General features: G+C 40.1%; 1 protein-coding gene across 17 annotated transcripts in view; it reads left to right on the forward strand.

The window, feature by feature from the left end:
- Window positions 1-17,516, forward strand: part of EPB41L2 (erythrocyte membrane protein band 4.1 like 2) — a 211,899-nt gene that overhangs the window by 122,017 nt on the left and 72,366 nt on the right. For all 17 annotated transcript variants that reach the window (XR_007131968.1, XM_047758693.1, XM_047758677.1 and 14 more), the window contains exon 4: window positions 12,816-12,920. Coding sequence is in view for 16 of the 17 variants with exons in the window: in XM_047758693.1 (XP_047614649.1) it covers window positions 12,816-12,920 (105 nt within the window). In the remaining variant the exon portion in view is untranslated. The remainder of the gene's footprint in view (window positions 1-12,815; window positions 12,921-17,516) is intronic.

A 17,516-nucleotide genomic window follows, 5' to 3' on the forward strand; every position in this document is an offset into this window, starting at 1 on the left:
AGTCTTTGCCTAGAATGAATTCCCATCATCTTGTTCTTATATTTGATCAATAACATAAGTGAGTTGGAAGGCCCATAATATAAACATATACCACTTAAATGATCCTATTGACTTTGTAATTTAAAGAACTTGCTTCAATTCAAAAATTAAACTTTAGTTAGTATTTTTGTAAGTTAGAAGAAAGACATTTTAAAACAATACATTTTATATTGGAATTTTGAATAAGACAATCTCTACTGTCCATGGACTTATCCTATTGTTGGAGAGTCAGAAGAGAGACCTTGACCATAGCTAGTTGGGTTAAGAAAACAACATTACCATCAATTTATCTACTTTAAACTAAACTCTGGGAATAGGAACATAGTTGGATTTTGCATATGAGAAATTGCAGGCTATTTGGCAGCTGTTCACTTAGAGCAAATGAAGATTTAGGTGATTCTTCCTCATGTGCTACAATTCTATTCCATTAAACTTTTCTTAGCAAAGAGAGGCATTAAGGGACCACATTTTATGAACACCTGAGCAGGTGACACATATTAGAACTGACAGGGCTGTTTATTATTCCTTATCATTTAGTTAAAGCCAGCAAATAAGTACAATTTCTTGTGTAAAATTTGTGTGGATATTTACATTTCATCAACAAATACGATTTCCTTAACAAGATCCATTGTTCTGGAGGTCTTGTGAGGTTTGCTAAAGCTCCATTTCAGAGCTTGGTTTTCAGATTACTCTGGAACCAGCATGTTGGTGAGAGGAGTAGGACTGGTTTCTGGAATAGTGGTTGGCAGGCTGGTTTTGCTGTTGGAGACAGATGTCCTCCAAGAGGGTCCCCTGTGGTTAGCTGCTGATGCTTGTGTCCTGAAAATGAATCATATTTTTCTATCTTGTTTGCCATCTAAATTTACCTGATTGCTTATGAGATGAATCGTGTGCTCATTTAAGAATTCTGAAACATAGAGTTCCTGTTGTGGCTCAGTGGAAACAAATCCAACTAGTATTCTTGAGGACACGGGTTCAATCCCTGGCCTTGCTCAGTGGGTCGGGGATTCGGCGTTGCCATGGGCTGTGGTGTGGTGTAGGTTGCAGACTTGGCTTGGATCCTGTGTTGCTGTGGCTGTGGCATAGGCCAGCAGCTGTAGCTCCGATCAGACCCCTCACCTGGGAACTTCCATATGCCGCAAGCACGGCCTAAAGCAAAAAAGAATTCTGAAACATTAAAAAACCCAACAGACAAGGGTAGAAAAACATTCCCTCTCAGTACTGTGCTTAGACTTGGATAGACTTGGAAGCATTGAACTCATGAAATAGGGTCTTATGATACAGAAGAAAGGCAGACTCCTCTGTTCTTGAGGAGTTAAGGTATGTACATGATTTTATGAAAGGTGAGATTGTGGTTCTAGCTATCCTAAGGTTTCCTTTAATATGATTGCAGGGTATAGTCAGTGGAGGGTATTGTGTAGTGTGTTCTGGTTTTGTGTGATGTAGTCTTTTGATTTTTATTTCTAGCACCTAAAACTACATTGAATTGAATTTTATGTCATTCATATCAGTAGCACTGCAAAATTTCCCCAATGTTCAGTCATAATTCCTCAAATCCTATGGAATGGAAAGAATTAAGAGATTATGTAATGAACTATGAAAGAATTTTTCTTTTTCTTCTCCCCTCTTTTGGAGGCTAGTCTTGAAAGAATACTGCATAAGAAAGATTTCTTCTTGCTATTCTTTGTAGTGTATTATAAGAAACCTACATTCTTATGTAATTTTGATAATGTGTCTATCTATTGATTTACATATATACAAAGTTTCCCTGATCATTAATGAAAATTGAAAAATTTTTTCAACCACTCAAAGAAAAATGATGGGTATATGTGTGTGTATATATACATATTTCTTTACATAGATCTACATGTGTTTATATACTTTATACGTAATACATACCTATTTTTTGAGCAGTCAGAAAAATCTTTTCTTTTTTTGTCTTTTTTGTTGTTGTTGTTGTTGTTGCTATTTCTTGGGCCGCTCCCACGGCATATGGAGGTTCCCAGGCTAGGGGTCGAATTGGAGCTGTAGCCCCTGGCCTACGCCAGAGCCACAGCAACTCGGGATCCGAGCCGCGTCTGCAACCTACACCACAGCTTGTTGCAACGCCGGATCGTTAACCCACTGAGCAAGGGCAGGGACCGAACCCCCAACCTCATGGTTCCTAGTCGGATTCGTTAACCACTGCACCACGACGGGAACTCCAGAAAAATCTTTTCTAACTTCATAATAATCAGGGGAACTTTACTTAAAAACTGTCCCTTATTACCCTTACTTCTGGAATTAACATTTTTAACACAATTATTGGATGTGGTTTCTTTCTTCCTTTTTGCCGGGATTTGAGTGAACTCTGGAACAGGTGTGTGTCGTTAAAATTGGTAGGAAAAGAATGATCTGGTAAGTGATGGCTCAAGACTACTCTGTTTCCCCTTCTGTATGGTTTTCTTTGATTTCCTCCACCCCCCACGACAATGTCTCAGTTGTGTTTGTTCTGTGCATACCTTTCTTGGCCTTTTATACTTGCACAGTGTAGCTTAGAGCTAGCGCAAAATACATAGCTCAAGGGCTGTGATGTATGGATTGCATTGTAGGCTTCCCAGCACTGTCTCCTCGGCGCACAATAACTGCAGTGTGGCGGGGCCTACACGGAGACAGTGATGGTGTTTTATAAAACGCCAGTGGTGTGTGGCGTCGAATGCAATCCGCCGGGTAAGCAGTTGCACAAATTCCTCCAAGTTGAGAGGCCTCCAGAAATGCCATGTTTTGGCCTCCATAACAAATGCCACAAATAACAGCCCAGGCACGGGGACTTCACTTGGCGTCTCAGATTCCAACCTGCCTTTCTTCAGCTGGGTTTGCTATAGATTACTTTGCCCCTGTGGCCCCCCTCCCCAAGAGAGTTCCCCAAGCCTTGAATAATTTTTTTTTTTTTTTTTTTGCTTTTTAGGGCCACACCTGCAGCATGTGGAGGTTCCCAGCCTAGAGGTCTAATCAGAACCACAGCTGCCGGCCTACACCACAGCCACAGCAACGCCAGATCCGAACCGCGTCTGTGACCTACACCGTAACTCTCTGCAATGTCGGATCCTTAACCCACTGAGCGAGGCCAGGGATAGAACCTGCAAGCTCATGGTTCCAGGTCGGATTTGTTTCCACTGCGCCACTATGTGAACTCCTTGAATGATATATTTTAAACCCCTCTAAATTGTCTTGTCTCTCATGTGTTAGGCTGTCTTATTTTTTATTTTAATTTTTGTCTTTTTAGGTCCACACCCATGGCATATGGATGTTACCAGGCTAGGAGTCCAATGTGAGCTTCAGTTGCTGGCCTACACCACAGCCGCATGGGGTCCGAACCTCATCTTCAACCTACACCACAGCTCATAGCAACGCCGGATCCTTAACCCACTGAACCAGGCTAGGGATCGAACCCCCTGTCCTTGTGGATACTATTCAGGTTCCTTAACTGCTGAGCCACGACAGGAGCTCCTAGGCAGTCTTTTAAAGAAAAAAAAAAAAATCTAATACCTGGGAAATAAAGGACTTTTTTTGTTTAAATTTTCAACCCATTGATTTTATTTTTCTGTTTAATGTTGTAAGAGGGGTTAGGGAGAGGCAGACGGGGAAAAGTAGATTGTAAAGCTTGTTGGCAGTTAACATAGAAAGTAAGATTTCTTTTTGAAGTGTGCCTGGCAAGTTGATTAACTGTTATATGGTTTAATCATTTAATTAACTGGTGCTACATTATCAGAATAGAGATGAGCACAGTTTGTAGTCTATAAACATTCTAGCATAAGTAGGAATATAAAGCAAAGGCATGCTTCAGATAGCAAGAAGAAATAACAGTGGCTGATGTCTTAGGGGAGGAATGTGTAAAGCCTGCAAAACCCCACTGTCCGCTTTTGCATTTATAAAGGTGGCACATGGCTGGCTCTTAAGAGAAAGGGGCAGACTGGCTTTTCTACTGATATCATTCTTCTAGTTCCCAAGAAGTATTTGGAAATGTTTTAATTACTACGGAAGTGTCTAAGTACCAAGTAGAATTGCGAAAATAAAATGTAGATCTGTGGCCGTTCTTCTCCTGCAGTAGTCTATCTGGCAGTGTGTGTTTGGCTTAATTCCTTGAATATGTATATGTTGGTAGTTCACTAACTAGAGCCAGGAGTTTGCATCAGACTGAGAGCCAGAAGACCTGATTTCTAGACTCAATTCTGCCAACTTTTTGGCTGGCATTATAGCACCAAGCCATTGCATCCAACATATCTTTTAGCCTCCTGGAGAGCCAGGTTACTCAATGAAGTGCTGCTGTAGGAGACATTGAAGTAAGACATACTTTTGCTTAAAGAACCCAGTCTTCAAAAAGTAATAAATATCAAAAGGAGTAGAATTTAAGAGGAAGTACCATAGATAGGAAGTAAAGTGCTTGAAGAAGAAAGACGAATATTGGGAGATTGGAATAGGCTTCATGGAGATTTGTCTAAAGGTAGGATTTCAACAGTGGGTCATAAATCCAAGCTAGAAAAGAAAGATTATGTCATGTAGTTCTTTTTATCTGAGACAGGCAACACTTGCCAATAGTTATGACAGCTAATGAACCAGCTGCATATACTGGTATTTTAGGGGTACATTGTAAATCAAAATATCTGTGTATTCTACTTGGTTGACAAATGTGTATTTGTAGTCTTTTCATGTTCTAGAATTCAAGTTGCCTGTATAAAAATCAAAAGAGCAATACTAGAAAATTGCCTTCCTGGATAGAAATAAGGAGGACTAATGTTTATGGATATCACAAATAAGAAGTCACACTGAAAAGTTAGATGGGTTAAACTCTCTGTAACCTCAGTTTTCTCATTTGTGAAATGAGATTGGATGTAATAACCGTGAAAGCTCTTTATAATTATATTTAAAATCAGTAATTGTTTTAGAGCAGCTCAGAAAGGGCCTGTGCTTTCAGCTGCCTTTTAATGAATTCATGTAATGGGCCAAACATTTTTTTAAGTACTTTAAATATACCTCGTTTAATTCTCTTATCGCCGTCGTAAGGTGAGTGTTTATTTTAGAGAGAGGAAACTGAGGCACAGTGAAGTTAAGTAACTTGCCCGAGGTTATACAGCTGTTGAGAGGTAGGACTGGTGTTCAGATCCACATCACTGCCATTCTGCTGCGGTACCTTTCTAGCATATGGTCGAGAATCAGTCATTCTCTTGAAAGGTGGTACATTGCAGAATCTGGGATGGGAGGAGGAACAATTTCAGCTTGCATACCCCCACACATTTTTGATGTACTGCCATTGTGAGTTGTGTCTTGGTTCCTTTCTCCCAAATGATGAGGATTATTAATAAGTAATTAATGATTAATTTGTGGAGTAAGTTGTGAACAGTGGTGAAGGCAAAAATGAAATTGTGAGCCACTAGGTCATATTACTGTCAGGGCACACTCTGGTAAATTAATTCTTATAAAGTATAATAACTTGGAACACTTAATATATGTCTCCTGATCATCTGATATGTTTTCTTTTTTTTTATTTATTTTTTCCCCACTGTACAGCAAGGGGATCAAGTTATCCTTACATGTATACATTTTTTCCCCACCCTTTGTTCTGTTGCAATATGAGTATCTAGACATAGTTCTCAATGCTACTCAGCAGGATCTCCTTGTAAATTTATTCTAAGTTGTGTCTGTTAAGCCCAAGCTCCCGATCCCCCCCACTCCCTCCCTCTCCCATCAGGCAGCCACAAGTCTCTTTTCCAAGTCCATGATTTTCTTTTCTGTGGAGATGTTTGTTTGTGCTGGATATTAGATTCCAGTTATGTGATATAATATGGTATTTGTCTTTGGCTTTCTGACTCATTTCACTCAGTATGAGATTCTCTAGTTCCATCCATGTTGCTGCAAATGGCATTATGTCATCCTTTTTATAGCTGAGTAGTATTCCATTGTGTATATATACCACATCTTCCGAATCCAGTCATCTGTTGATGGACATTTGGGTTGTTTCCATGTCCTGGCTATTGTGAATAGTGCTGCAATGAACATGCAGGTGCATGTGTCTCTTTTAAGTAGAGTTTTGTCCAGATATATGCCCAAGAGTGGGATTGCAGGGTCATATGGAAGTTCTATGTATAGATTTCTAAGGTATCTCCAAACTGTTCTCCATAGTGGCTATACCAGTTTACATTCCCACCAACAGTGCAGGAGGGTTCCCTTTTCTCCACAGTCCCTCCAGCACTTGTTATTTGTGGACTTATTAATGATGGCTATTCTGACTGGTGTGAGGTGATATCTCATGGTTGTTTTGATTTGCATTTCTCTTATGATCAGTGATGTTGAGCATTTTTTCATGTGTTTGCTGGCCATCTGTATGGTATGTTTTCTTTATGAAATAATAAGAAACATGACATTTTGTTGGCCTTTTGAATTAGCTTCCAAGGCAGATTGGTTTTAGGGTTTTTTTTTTTTTTGGTCGCCCCCATAGCATGTGGAAGTTCCTGGGCCAGGGATCGAACCCACACTGCAGTGTGATACAAGCCACTGCACTGACAATGCTGGATCCTTAACCCACTGAGCTTAGAGGGAGCTCCAGTTTTAGGTTTTTTTAAGAGTAACTTCTCTGAGTTTTCTGTTATAATTTTTTTTCTTTACTCCTTATTCTCTAGTTCATGTTTCTTTTCCTCTTGTTGGCTTTGTAACGTCTATTATTTAAAAATGATGCATGTCAAAATCTTTTGAATGTTAATACATATAAGTAGTGAAATACAGTGATTGTAGGTTAATGGGTTTTATTTGGCTAGCAATATGTTTTTTCCTTAATTTGAGAGTTTTAGCATTTATCAGCCATTACATTTTTTTTCCCTTTCTTTTTAGGGCTGCACCTGCAGCATATGGAAGTTTCTAGGCTAGGGGTTGAATCAGAGCTGCACAGCTGATGGTGTATACCACAGCCACAGCAAGGCTGGATCTGAGCTGCATCTGTGACCTATGCTACAGGTTGTGGCAATGGCAAATCCTTAACCCACTCAGCAAGGCCAGGGATTGAACCCACATCCTCATGGGTACCTAGTTGGGTTCATAACCCACTGTGCCACAATGGGAACTCCCATTACATCTTTTAATATTGCCCCTCCCTTATTTTGTTTGTTGTCTTCATCTAGAATTCTGGGGAGATATATGTAAGACTTTCTCTTCTATCTTACATGTCAGTGAATTTCCTTCATAGTTTTCATCTTTCTGTATTACATTCTGGGTAGTTTTTTCAGATCGATCTTCCAGTTCACTGTTTTTCTTTTCTTTTCTTTTTTTTTTTTCTGTTTTTCTTTTTAATGCTATCAAACCTTGTCAGTTTGGATTATAAGCTAATTTGTATAGTTGATTTCTAGATATTCTAATTAGTACTTTTCACAGTCTGCTCTTTGATACTTTTTTCTTGATGTTTTAAAATATTTATTTAAGCATATAAAAAGTACTGATTTTGTGTTCTGTACTTGATAGATATTTCCATTATCTACAGTCCTGAATATGTGCTTCTCGTAACTGCCTTTAATACTCAGTAACAGTAACTGGTTTCCTTATGAGTTTTTGATCTTTTTGATTATATTGTTGGGATTTTATCTATGGGAGTTATTTGCTTCATCCAGACAGCTGGGTCCATCAAATCCTGGACCAGTTTAAACTGAATTCTCTCTTTTGGCATTTTGGGATCAAAAAAGATAATGTTAATGCTAGTCTCCAAATCTGATTGAAGGTCATGTCATGGTAATTTTTCTCTCCCTCATTCCTTGAGGTATTATCTGTAGATCAGTAGTTCTGCTGTGGAATAAGTTAGTGTGGTATTCAAAGAAGATGGTGGCTTATTTAGCCAAATAATTTTGGGAAACATCAGGTTCAGGTTAAATGATGATAATAAACAAGGTTATTCTTCATTGTAGAACTTCTCAGGGTGTCTTATATGCAAACAGGAGGAGGTTTTGGGGGTGGGTTTGTTTTTCTTTTTATGACCTCACCTGTGGCACATGGAAGTTCCTGGACTAGGGGTCCAGTCAGAGCTGCAGCTGAGGGCTATGCCACAGTCATAGCAACACTGAATCCAAGCCACATCTGTGACCTATACCAAAGTCCACAGCTTGCGGCAATGCTGCATCCTTAAACCACTGAGCAAAGAGCTAGTCCAGGGATTGAATCTGCGTCCTCACGGAGACTGTGTTGGGCTCTTAACCCACTGAGCCACAACGAGAACTCCTGCAAATAATGAGTTTTGATGCTCAGTAGTTCTGTACATTAAGCAGAATTTCCTTGTCCCATTCTACTCCCCTTCTGGGGATGTGGGTGTATAAGTGAAGCATCTCATGGGACCAGTAGAAACAGTGGAATATACTTTGGCAAATAAGAGCTCTGCCTCCTGATACCCTTGGCTTCTGCATACTGCCTTCTCATTGTCTCTCCCTTTGCGTTTACATGCTCTATTCTGTGACTCTGTGTGTGTGTGTGTGTGTATGTAAGTGTGTGTGCATATCTATGTTGTATTTAAACTCCCAGAAGGGAAGATGTGATTGAATCTGCTAATTTTTATCCTAGAGTAAGACATTGTCTTTGGATAGAGCTCTTGTGTCTTATAGGCCATTGGTCAGTTCTTTGAACCAGCTGGATCAGCTGGATCTAGTTAAGTCTAGAGAGGTAAATTCATAAGACTTTCTTTTTTTTTTTTTGAGGGGGATAGGCTCCCTTTTTATTTTCTTATCTACCATTCTAATGTAAAGTTCCTGAGACCGTATATTTCTTAATGGTTTTTTTCCTCAGTGTCTTAATATGGGAGCTGATGCATATGAAATACAGGATCAGTAGATGTGGAGCTTTTTAGCCTGGCGAGCCCTTGCAGTCATCTGAGAGTGGGACAGTATAACTAGCAGACATGTGACGTGGCTCATTACTTTCTTCATCTTTCTGTAACCTCCAGTATCTTTTGAATAGAAAGTGGTTCTGTCAGACTTGATAAACACCCAAAGTGAAAATAAGTTCTTTTGACTATGCTATTTCTCTATTTTGAAAAATCATCCCTTTGTTTAAGATTCATTTGAGATGCTACAGTCTTGGCGAAGCTATGATATTTCTCAGATGCTGTTATTCAGTGCATTCTCGGTGTTCCCATGCATTTTTTATGTGTATCTTTCAGCACATGCCTCGTAGCGCTGTTGCCTTTCCAGCCAGTCTTTGAGTTCATTGAAGGTGGGGACGCTGAGTAGAGGATTAAGTAGTATGTGTGTGCAGTTAAGATTTTATCAAGCATTTAGAATATCTATTTCCTGGAGAAGGGAAGGAGAGAATAGTAGAGAAGCAATCTGAACATCTAGAAGATATTTTGGTGTTTGTTAGAAGTGGGCTAATGAAAGACAGTTGGGAATAGAATTCCGCTGTGATTGAGTAAGGCTCTTGGTTTGGCACTTTGGCATACACTCTTATTGAGTTAATTTGACCCTTGCAGTGAGCTAAGAGCTGTGATCTCATTTTACAGTTAGAGAGACTGAGTGGTTTGTCCATTGTCACACTTGTCCAGGAATAGTAAAGTGCTTATAAAATGTTGAATGAAGGGGGTCCCGGGGTGACTCCAGCCCCCATGTGGATGCCCCCCCATGCCGTCCAGTGTATGTGCCGACACCACATTGTGGTGGTGAGCTTCGTGGATGTTTTAATCTGTTAGGGGATTTCTGTCCATGAGAGCATGTTTCTATTTTTGAAATGGAAACTAGTGAGAAAATATGATTTATTATTTAAAGTTGTCTGTAAGCCAGTGTTAGAATATGTTTGTCTCTTTGAACTGATACATATTTATGGACATCAGTTGTATTTTTTTTTTGTCTTTTTGCCTTTTCTAGGGCCACTCCCACGGCATATGGAGGTTCCCAGGCTTGGGGTCAAATTGGAGCTGTTGCCATCGGCCTACACCAGAGCCACAGCAACACGGGATCTGAACCACATCTGTGAGCTACACCACAGCTCACGGCAATGCCGGATCCTCAACCCACTGAGTGAGGCCAGGGATCAAACCCACAGCCTCATGGTTCCTAGTCGGATTCGTTAACCGCTGCGCCACGACGGGAACTCCAACATCAGTTGTCTTAAGTATCCTTTTTTACCCTAACCTCAAATAGCATCATAACCAAGTAAAATAGCATGAGTCTCTTTTTGACGCTCTCTTGTTTCTTCGCAATTTCTCCAGCTAATCAATTCCAGTAGTTAGCTTATTTGAAAGTAGTTGTCATTTAGATGTTTTCTGGGAGTGATAAGTTTGGAAACTTTTATTTTTTAAAGGTCAACTTCTTAAAGTTTTTAAAATTCTTAAAGTTTTCAAAGATCAGCTTCCGTTGAGTTCTTAGTGCTCTTCTAAGTAAGAAGATAATCTCTGCTTTATAGTAGATAAAATATCTTCTGTGACTCATTTACACCTCGTTATAAATGCATAGTGGGTGATGAACAAGTGGATAGATGTGCTAAGAGCTGTGATAGTTTTCTCCGTTTGTTATCTCAGATTAGGACACTTCCTAATTACAAAGTAGGTGCTGAAATGATAACTATGGTCAGTCACTATGAGCCTGAGCGGGCGGATGTCACGCACTTAAAATAAGGATGTCGCAGGAGTTCCTTTGGTGGCGCAGCTGGTAAAGGATCCAACATTGTCACTATGGTGGCTCGGACCTGAACCTTGGCCCTGGAATATCCGAATGCTGTGGGCACAGCTAAGAGTAAATAAGTATGTCACATAGGGTACACTGTAATACTGTATTTTCAGTTGACTCAACAAACACCTATTATGCTGGGCTACCACCTTCTACTCGCTGGAGATTCAGGGTGAACAGCGTTGCTAAAATTAATGCCAGAGAAAGTGAATTCTTAGATTATTCATTACCTCTAAAATAGTCTTTGCTGTTATTTGCAGCCAGATCTCCTCACATCTACTCCAGGCTCCTATAGTCAATGGATTTTACTGCACATTTAAGAAAGCAGCTGTCATGCTATGAGTCACCTTCTCCTCATAAAGTTAATTTAAAATATGTCCAAACTCAGAGCCTTAATTATATAAATGAGTAATTGCATGCAGATCAGATAATGAAATTCAGAACCTTTCATTTTAAAAGCTTAACACAAAATTTCATGTAAGCAGAATTAGTCATTTTTCATGTTACAAAACACTCCAGCTTAAACGAAGATCTAACATTAAGCCCTTACTCTTTGCCACACACTGTTCTAAGCTCTAATTATGTATTACAACTCAGTTATCTACGACATCCTTTGTGGTAGATTCTATTATCCCCATTTCACAGACATGCCAAGTGAAGGCAAATAGAGGCGGAAGGTTAGAGGAGAGAAACCCACACTTGAATTGAGTTTCTGTGAAGACTCTCTTGAAGTCTATCAGAGTTGTGCTGCTTTGAACTCGAAATGTCTTTTATTTCTTATTCCATTTTATTTTATTTATTTATTTATTTATTTTTGTCTTTTTTGCTATTTCTTGGGCCGCTCCCGCGGCATATGGAGGTTCCCAGGCTAGGGGTCGAATCGGAGCTGTAGCCACCGGCCTACCCCAGAGCCACAGCAACACGGGATCCGAGCCACGTCTGCAACCTACACCACAGCTCACAGCAACGCCGGATCGTTAACCCACTGAGCAAGGGCAGGGACCGAACCCGCAACCTCATGGTTCCTAGTCGGGTTCGTTAACCACTGCACCACGACGGGAACTCCTCTTATTCCATTTTAAAAGATGTTTATGTGGGAAACAGTCATTTTCACACAGTGTAGGAACTAACCAGTATGCCTTTCCACAGTGTGAGGGCATTCATCTTGAGGATGAGCAAGTCGGCTGGCTTGTTCACTTGTCACTCACAGTCCAGGGGTTTCTTATACCCACACAGGGGAGGATCTGACCTGACCTCAAAGATGGGTGTTCGCAGTGCTGTGCATCATAATTGGAAATGAGTTATGTTTTACCATTGATAAAATAATGAGCTTTTCTTCTATGGCTGTCCCAGGCTTTTATGTCTTTATTGATAGCAGCTTCTCAGGTTAAAAAGCAAAGCAAGGCAAAAATAGGTTAGGTCCTTACAGGCACTTAACCTGATTTACAATCTCCCTTCTGGTACCTTCTGTTTTTAAGATTTGTTGTAGAGAATGAATGCCATATGATTCTCAAGAAAAAGTGTAGCTCGTATTGAACAAAATTATTTATATTCTACACATATCTTAGAAGAGAAATCAAATGTAAGTGCTGATGGGAAAAATCATGTCAGGAGGCGTTGAGTAGAACTAAATGATTTTCTGGGGACACAGCAAAAATTGGCACAACATTGCAAATCAACTATACTTTCATGAAACAAAAAAAGTGATTTTTCCTGGGAGAGTATCTTTGTAGATGTGACATGAGCCCCTTGAGCAACTGAGGGAGGCAGCTGGGACATATTTTTGTACTATTTTAAAAACAAATAAACGAGGTCTCAGCATTTTACTTTTTTAGGTTTTAAAATATTTACATGGAGTAGCAGTAAAGCATGGAGCATCTGGCTGGCTGTGCTTTCACTGTAGAATTTATGCTTTGTATGGAGGGGAGGGGGAGAGTCTAAAGCTAAAGAGTGATTAATTGCTTTTTCATATTGTTATAAAAGGATCGGACAATAAATATTGCACACGAATTTATGCTAAATAATGTTATTTGATAAGTGGGCCTTGCTTTACAGTACTACTGGACTGTTCAGTGCTTGAGAAATAAAGATATTTTTATTTTTCCTCAGAAACGTGCTAAGGGACAAGTGTTGTTTGACAAAGTGTGTGAACATCTCAACCTCTTGGAGAAGGACTACTTTGGACTTGTGTTTCAGGAGAACCCTGAGCAGAAAGTAAGTGAGGTCATTTTGTTCCTAGTGTCTTAGAAAAATACCATTTTTCTCTTAACCAGTGGAAAATTTAGCTTTCAAGCAACTTATGTTTTTATTAATATATAGTTTATGTTTATTGTACAGATTTGGTAAAGATTGAAAACTTGTGTTTTCCTGTATAACTTTTTGCTCGTGTGTGTGCGTGCACTTTTCCAATTACATTGTAAGAAGACAGAATGAAATGTCTTATGCTAATTATTAGAAATAGGAAACACCGGTGTTTAAAATGTTTTTGTTAGAGTATAGTTGATTTACAGTGTTTCTTCACCTTCTGCTGTACAGCAAAGTGACCCAGTCACACAGATCCCTGTGCTGTATAGTTGGACCCCATTGCTCATCCATTACAGTTTACAGTTTGCCTTCACCAACCCCAAACTTCCAGTCCATCCCACTACCTCCCCCCTCCACCGGCAACCACAAGTCTCCTCTCCATGTCCATGATCTGTTTCTGTTTTGTAGGTAGAATCATCTGTGCCATATTTTAGATTCCACATGTAAGCAATAGCGTATTTTTCTTTCTCTTTCTGACTTGACTTCACTTAGTATGAGAATCTCTAGTTCCATTGTGTTGCTGCAAATGGCATTATTTTGTCCTTTTTTATGGCCGGGTAGAATTCCATTGTATATATATGGAATATACATCTTCCAAATCCATTTTTATGTTGAATTTTTAGCTCGAGAATTCACCTGTTTTCCAGGAATTCAGCTTGGGCATGTTGGAAGGAATGTCAAGGGTACCCATCCATTCATGTCCGGTGGTACAGGAGAGAGTGTTTTGCCTTGCCAAACAGATTGGTGGTGGTGTGGGCCAAAGGTGTCCCTTGCCCTCTTGAGTGGGTTACTGGGAGCAGAAAGGAAGTCCAGGTCCGGCCAGGACCCTGTGGGGATCTGCCTGATGTCAGGAGTGTGTCGAGATTGTTTTCTGCTCCAGAAATTTCCAAGACGCTGCTAACAGGATCATCAGAGTGCTCTAGTGCTTAATGCTAATTCTAGGGACCCTCAGGGCTTCTCAGTTTCATAAGCATATTAGAGAGAGAAATATTAATCAGTTCTAGCAATTAACCAGACTTAACCTCTAGCCTTCTGTCTTAGTTTGGGCTTTTCTAACGAAGTACCATAGTCCGAGCGGCTTTTTAAACAGCAGATGTGTGTTTCTCTACTTTGGGAGCCAGGGAGGAATGAGATCAAGGTGCCAGCTGATTCAGTGTCTGGAGAGGGCCCCCTTTCTGCTTCATGGACAAGGCCCTCTCACGGTGTCCTCACAAGGCCAGAGGAGCTAGAGGGTCCTCCAGAGCCATGCCTAAAAGGCCACTAATCCCATTCACATACCTCCCCCTTCATGACCTATCACCTCCCAAGGGCCCCAACTCGAAACACTGTCACATTGGAGAGAAGGTTTCAGCATATGGATTTTGACAAGCTTTCAGTCTGGCACTTTCCTCATTGTTTCCCTTTCTCCTTCATTTTCTGAGCATTGGGACTTAACTCTGGTGAAGATACTGAGTGGAGGAGTGAAGCGGGAAGGACTGGTCCAGGGTTACACCCCAAAGAGAAGCCCTTTTGAGTCTGTGAGATGGTGGCCATGGGCAGACTTGGATGATCGTTCTGTCTGGGGATGCCCAGAACTCGTGGTCGAAGTGAACTTTGCAGTTGCGTCCCGACGTCTAACATTCACAGCACAGTCAGCAGAACAGAACAGTTGGTAGACGAATACAGGCTGTAAATTTTATTTGCCCACATGCCATCATTGTTTGTATTTATACATCCTAATAATAAAACACAGAGTACTAATAGTAGTAATTATATGTAAATTAAATTTCTTCACTGCTTAGTTTTAAATCCTTGATACCTAATTTGTGGTTTCATTCCACATTTCAACTAAAGACAGCTAAATTGCATGCCTGCCTGCTGAATAGTATGTGAGCATTCTTATTAGACCTCTGTTTAGAATACTCTTCCTGGAAGTAATAACATATTAGACATTCCACTAAATAAACTAGGCACTCATTTCAGACTTAAAATTATAAGGCGGTCTTGATAATGTTTCCAACCATGTGCCCTTCTGTTGGCCCTCAAAGCTGCAAAAGAGAAAGTGATGGAAATTTGGCCATCATTACTCACGTTTCCTGAGATTACATTTTGGTAGATTCATAGGAGCATTTAATCTTATACATAGAATTACACGCTCTGTTAGTTGAAACAGGATATATTGCATTAAGGCATCTGGTATTTTGGGGACACTAGATTTACATGAGATAGTAGGATTCACTATTTTTTATTTTTGCTGACTCTAAATATATGTGTCTAATCCATATCTTTCACCTGAATCTCAGATTCATATACTGAGACTCATATAATTCCTGAGTTTGTGTTTCTCTTACAAGATTCAAGGTGAAAATGCTCACGAAATTAGGCACATTCTTTGTTTGCTATCCAGGCTTTAAATAGAACATGGGGAGAATAAACAGTGGGGTGGCCTTTCTGAAATACTTCTTGGAAAACGAATGTCATGTGTAACTGGCAGTATATTTAATTATTCATGTGTAATCTGATTTGCTTTCATAACTTTTGCGTTGCACAATTTTTTATTCCTTTTTTCATATGTAGACAAAATCCAGTCCTCAAGACATCTTGGTGAAAGAACCCCTATTTTTCCAATATAGATTTGTATCATGTCCTATTTTTTCCACCTCTTACAATTTCAACAATAGGATACTACAGGGTGTAGGAATTTAAACTTTTTTTTCATGCTGAAAGTTACCTGTATTTATAGAAGTTTCAGTCACTTATCATTTCAACCTTGTAATATGAAGGTGAGGTAAAGCCATGGTTATTTGTATGCAAATTTTCCACTGGGAGGGAAATCTAATCTTTATTTTAGTATAGCGCTGCCTCTCTAGTGGTTGGAAGCCTTTCACTTCACTCTTGAGTAGGAAAATCTACCATTATTAGAATTTTTTCAGCGTCTGTAGAGAACTCATGTAAACTTTACCATGGAAAATTTCATTAAAAAAGACGTGGAATCAAGTAATGTGTTCATGCACGGAATTCCAGGCCATATAGTTCTTGTATTCATGTCCAAATGGAGCTGTCAGTAAGGGTTTTGGACTGTCTTTAAAGGGAAAATACTGTTTTAAATTTTTGATGTTAATAGAGTTTGGCATCTGGCCCAGGGATTTTAATGTCATTTTGCTTCAAGACATATTGAAAGGGGAGCTTGTTTGAAGTATAGTTGATATCCACAGTGAAATAACTTTGTGAAAATTAACGTATTTCTCTGATAGCCAGACCATTTCCTCCCCCAGACACTAGAACTAAGAACCCCAGTATTAAACTATTTGTCTTAGATAAACTATTCTTTAATAAAATTCTATATTCAATCTCATTACACCTTATAATAGCACAGACAGGAGTTGGAATCATATTCTCCCAGATGCATGGTGAACATTTTACTGTAACACGGAAGGTCTGTGGCATTTCTGCTAACACCAGTGTTGCAGTAGCGTGCTATTAGACTTAATTTCAGCAGGGGTATAATAAAGGGCATCTGCTTCAGTCCTGTCATTCTTAAAGGAAAATACAGCTTTTAGACAAAATTACTCTTTGCACATTTGACAGTAGAGTATGTGTTGGGTTAAACTTAATTTCTCTCACCTGGCACGTGTGACAAGCACCAATTTTGAAAGCATGGCTAGGCATTTTAAAAAACCTCTACCTCTGAGATCTTGGCATCCAGCCTGAAAGGGAATTAGGTGAGATAGAGATATTGTCTGGGAGGGAAGGAACCACAGGATAGATTTTGTGAATGTGTCTTGAGTTGTGTTCTAGACCTGTTGTGTGGTCAGTGGCCTGAGGCAGTTGGCTCAGATGACTGATGGGATGCATACTGCTGGTTAATGGCTTGGTTGCTCATCTTTACCAGGTGAAAGTAGTTAACACTTTCATGGCCTGGAAAGCCTGTGGGACCTGACATTATTTGATATAACCGTTTAGCATGATGGGCAGGCATTCAGAGAACCACTTAGATGTGGGCCTGTGACCTGTGAGGGCTTTCTGCAGGAGGATCAGCCATTAGAATATTAACCAGTGAAGGCTGGGCCTACCTGACAAGCCAAGTGTAGGACTTAAAAATATCTCTTTACGTTTGACTACTTGACTTTCAGAAAGACAGGAATTTCTACATAAAAAGAGATCTAGGGGGAGTTCCTGTTGTGGCTCAGCAGGTTAAGAACCTGCCTAGTATCCGTGAGGATGCGGATTCCATCCCTGGCTCCACTCTGTGGGTTAAAGATCCAGTGTTGCCACAAGCTGCAGTGTAGTTTGCACATGTGGCTTGGATCTGGTATGGCTGTGGCATCGGCCAGCAGCTGCAGCTCCGATTTGACCCTTAGCTTGGGAACTTCCATATGCTGCTGGTGTGGCCTTAAAAAAAAACAAAAAAAAAAAAGGAGAGAGAGAGATCTAGGTCTCTACCACTCACAGAGTGGTCCAGGGCCCAGCAGCCTTGGCACCACACAGAAGCTCGTTAGCCATGAGGGGTTCCAGCTCCTCGCCTTA

The sequence above is a fragment of the Phacochoerus africanus genome, chromosome 2, assembly GCF_016906955.1.
Source record: "Phacochoerus africanus isolate WHEZ1 chromosome 2, ROS_Pafr_v1, whole genome shotgun sequence".
Taxonomy (NCBI): domain Eukaryota; kingdom Metazoa; phylum Chordata; class Mammalia; order Artiodactyla; family Suidae; genus Phacochoerus; species Phacochoerus africanus.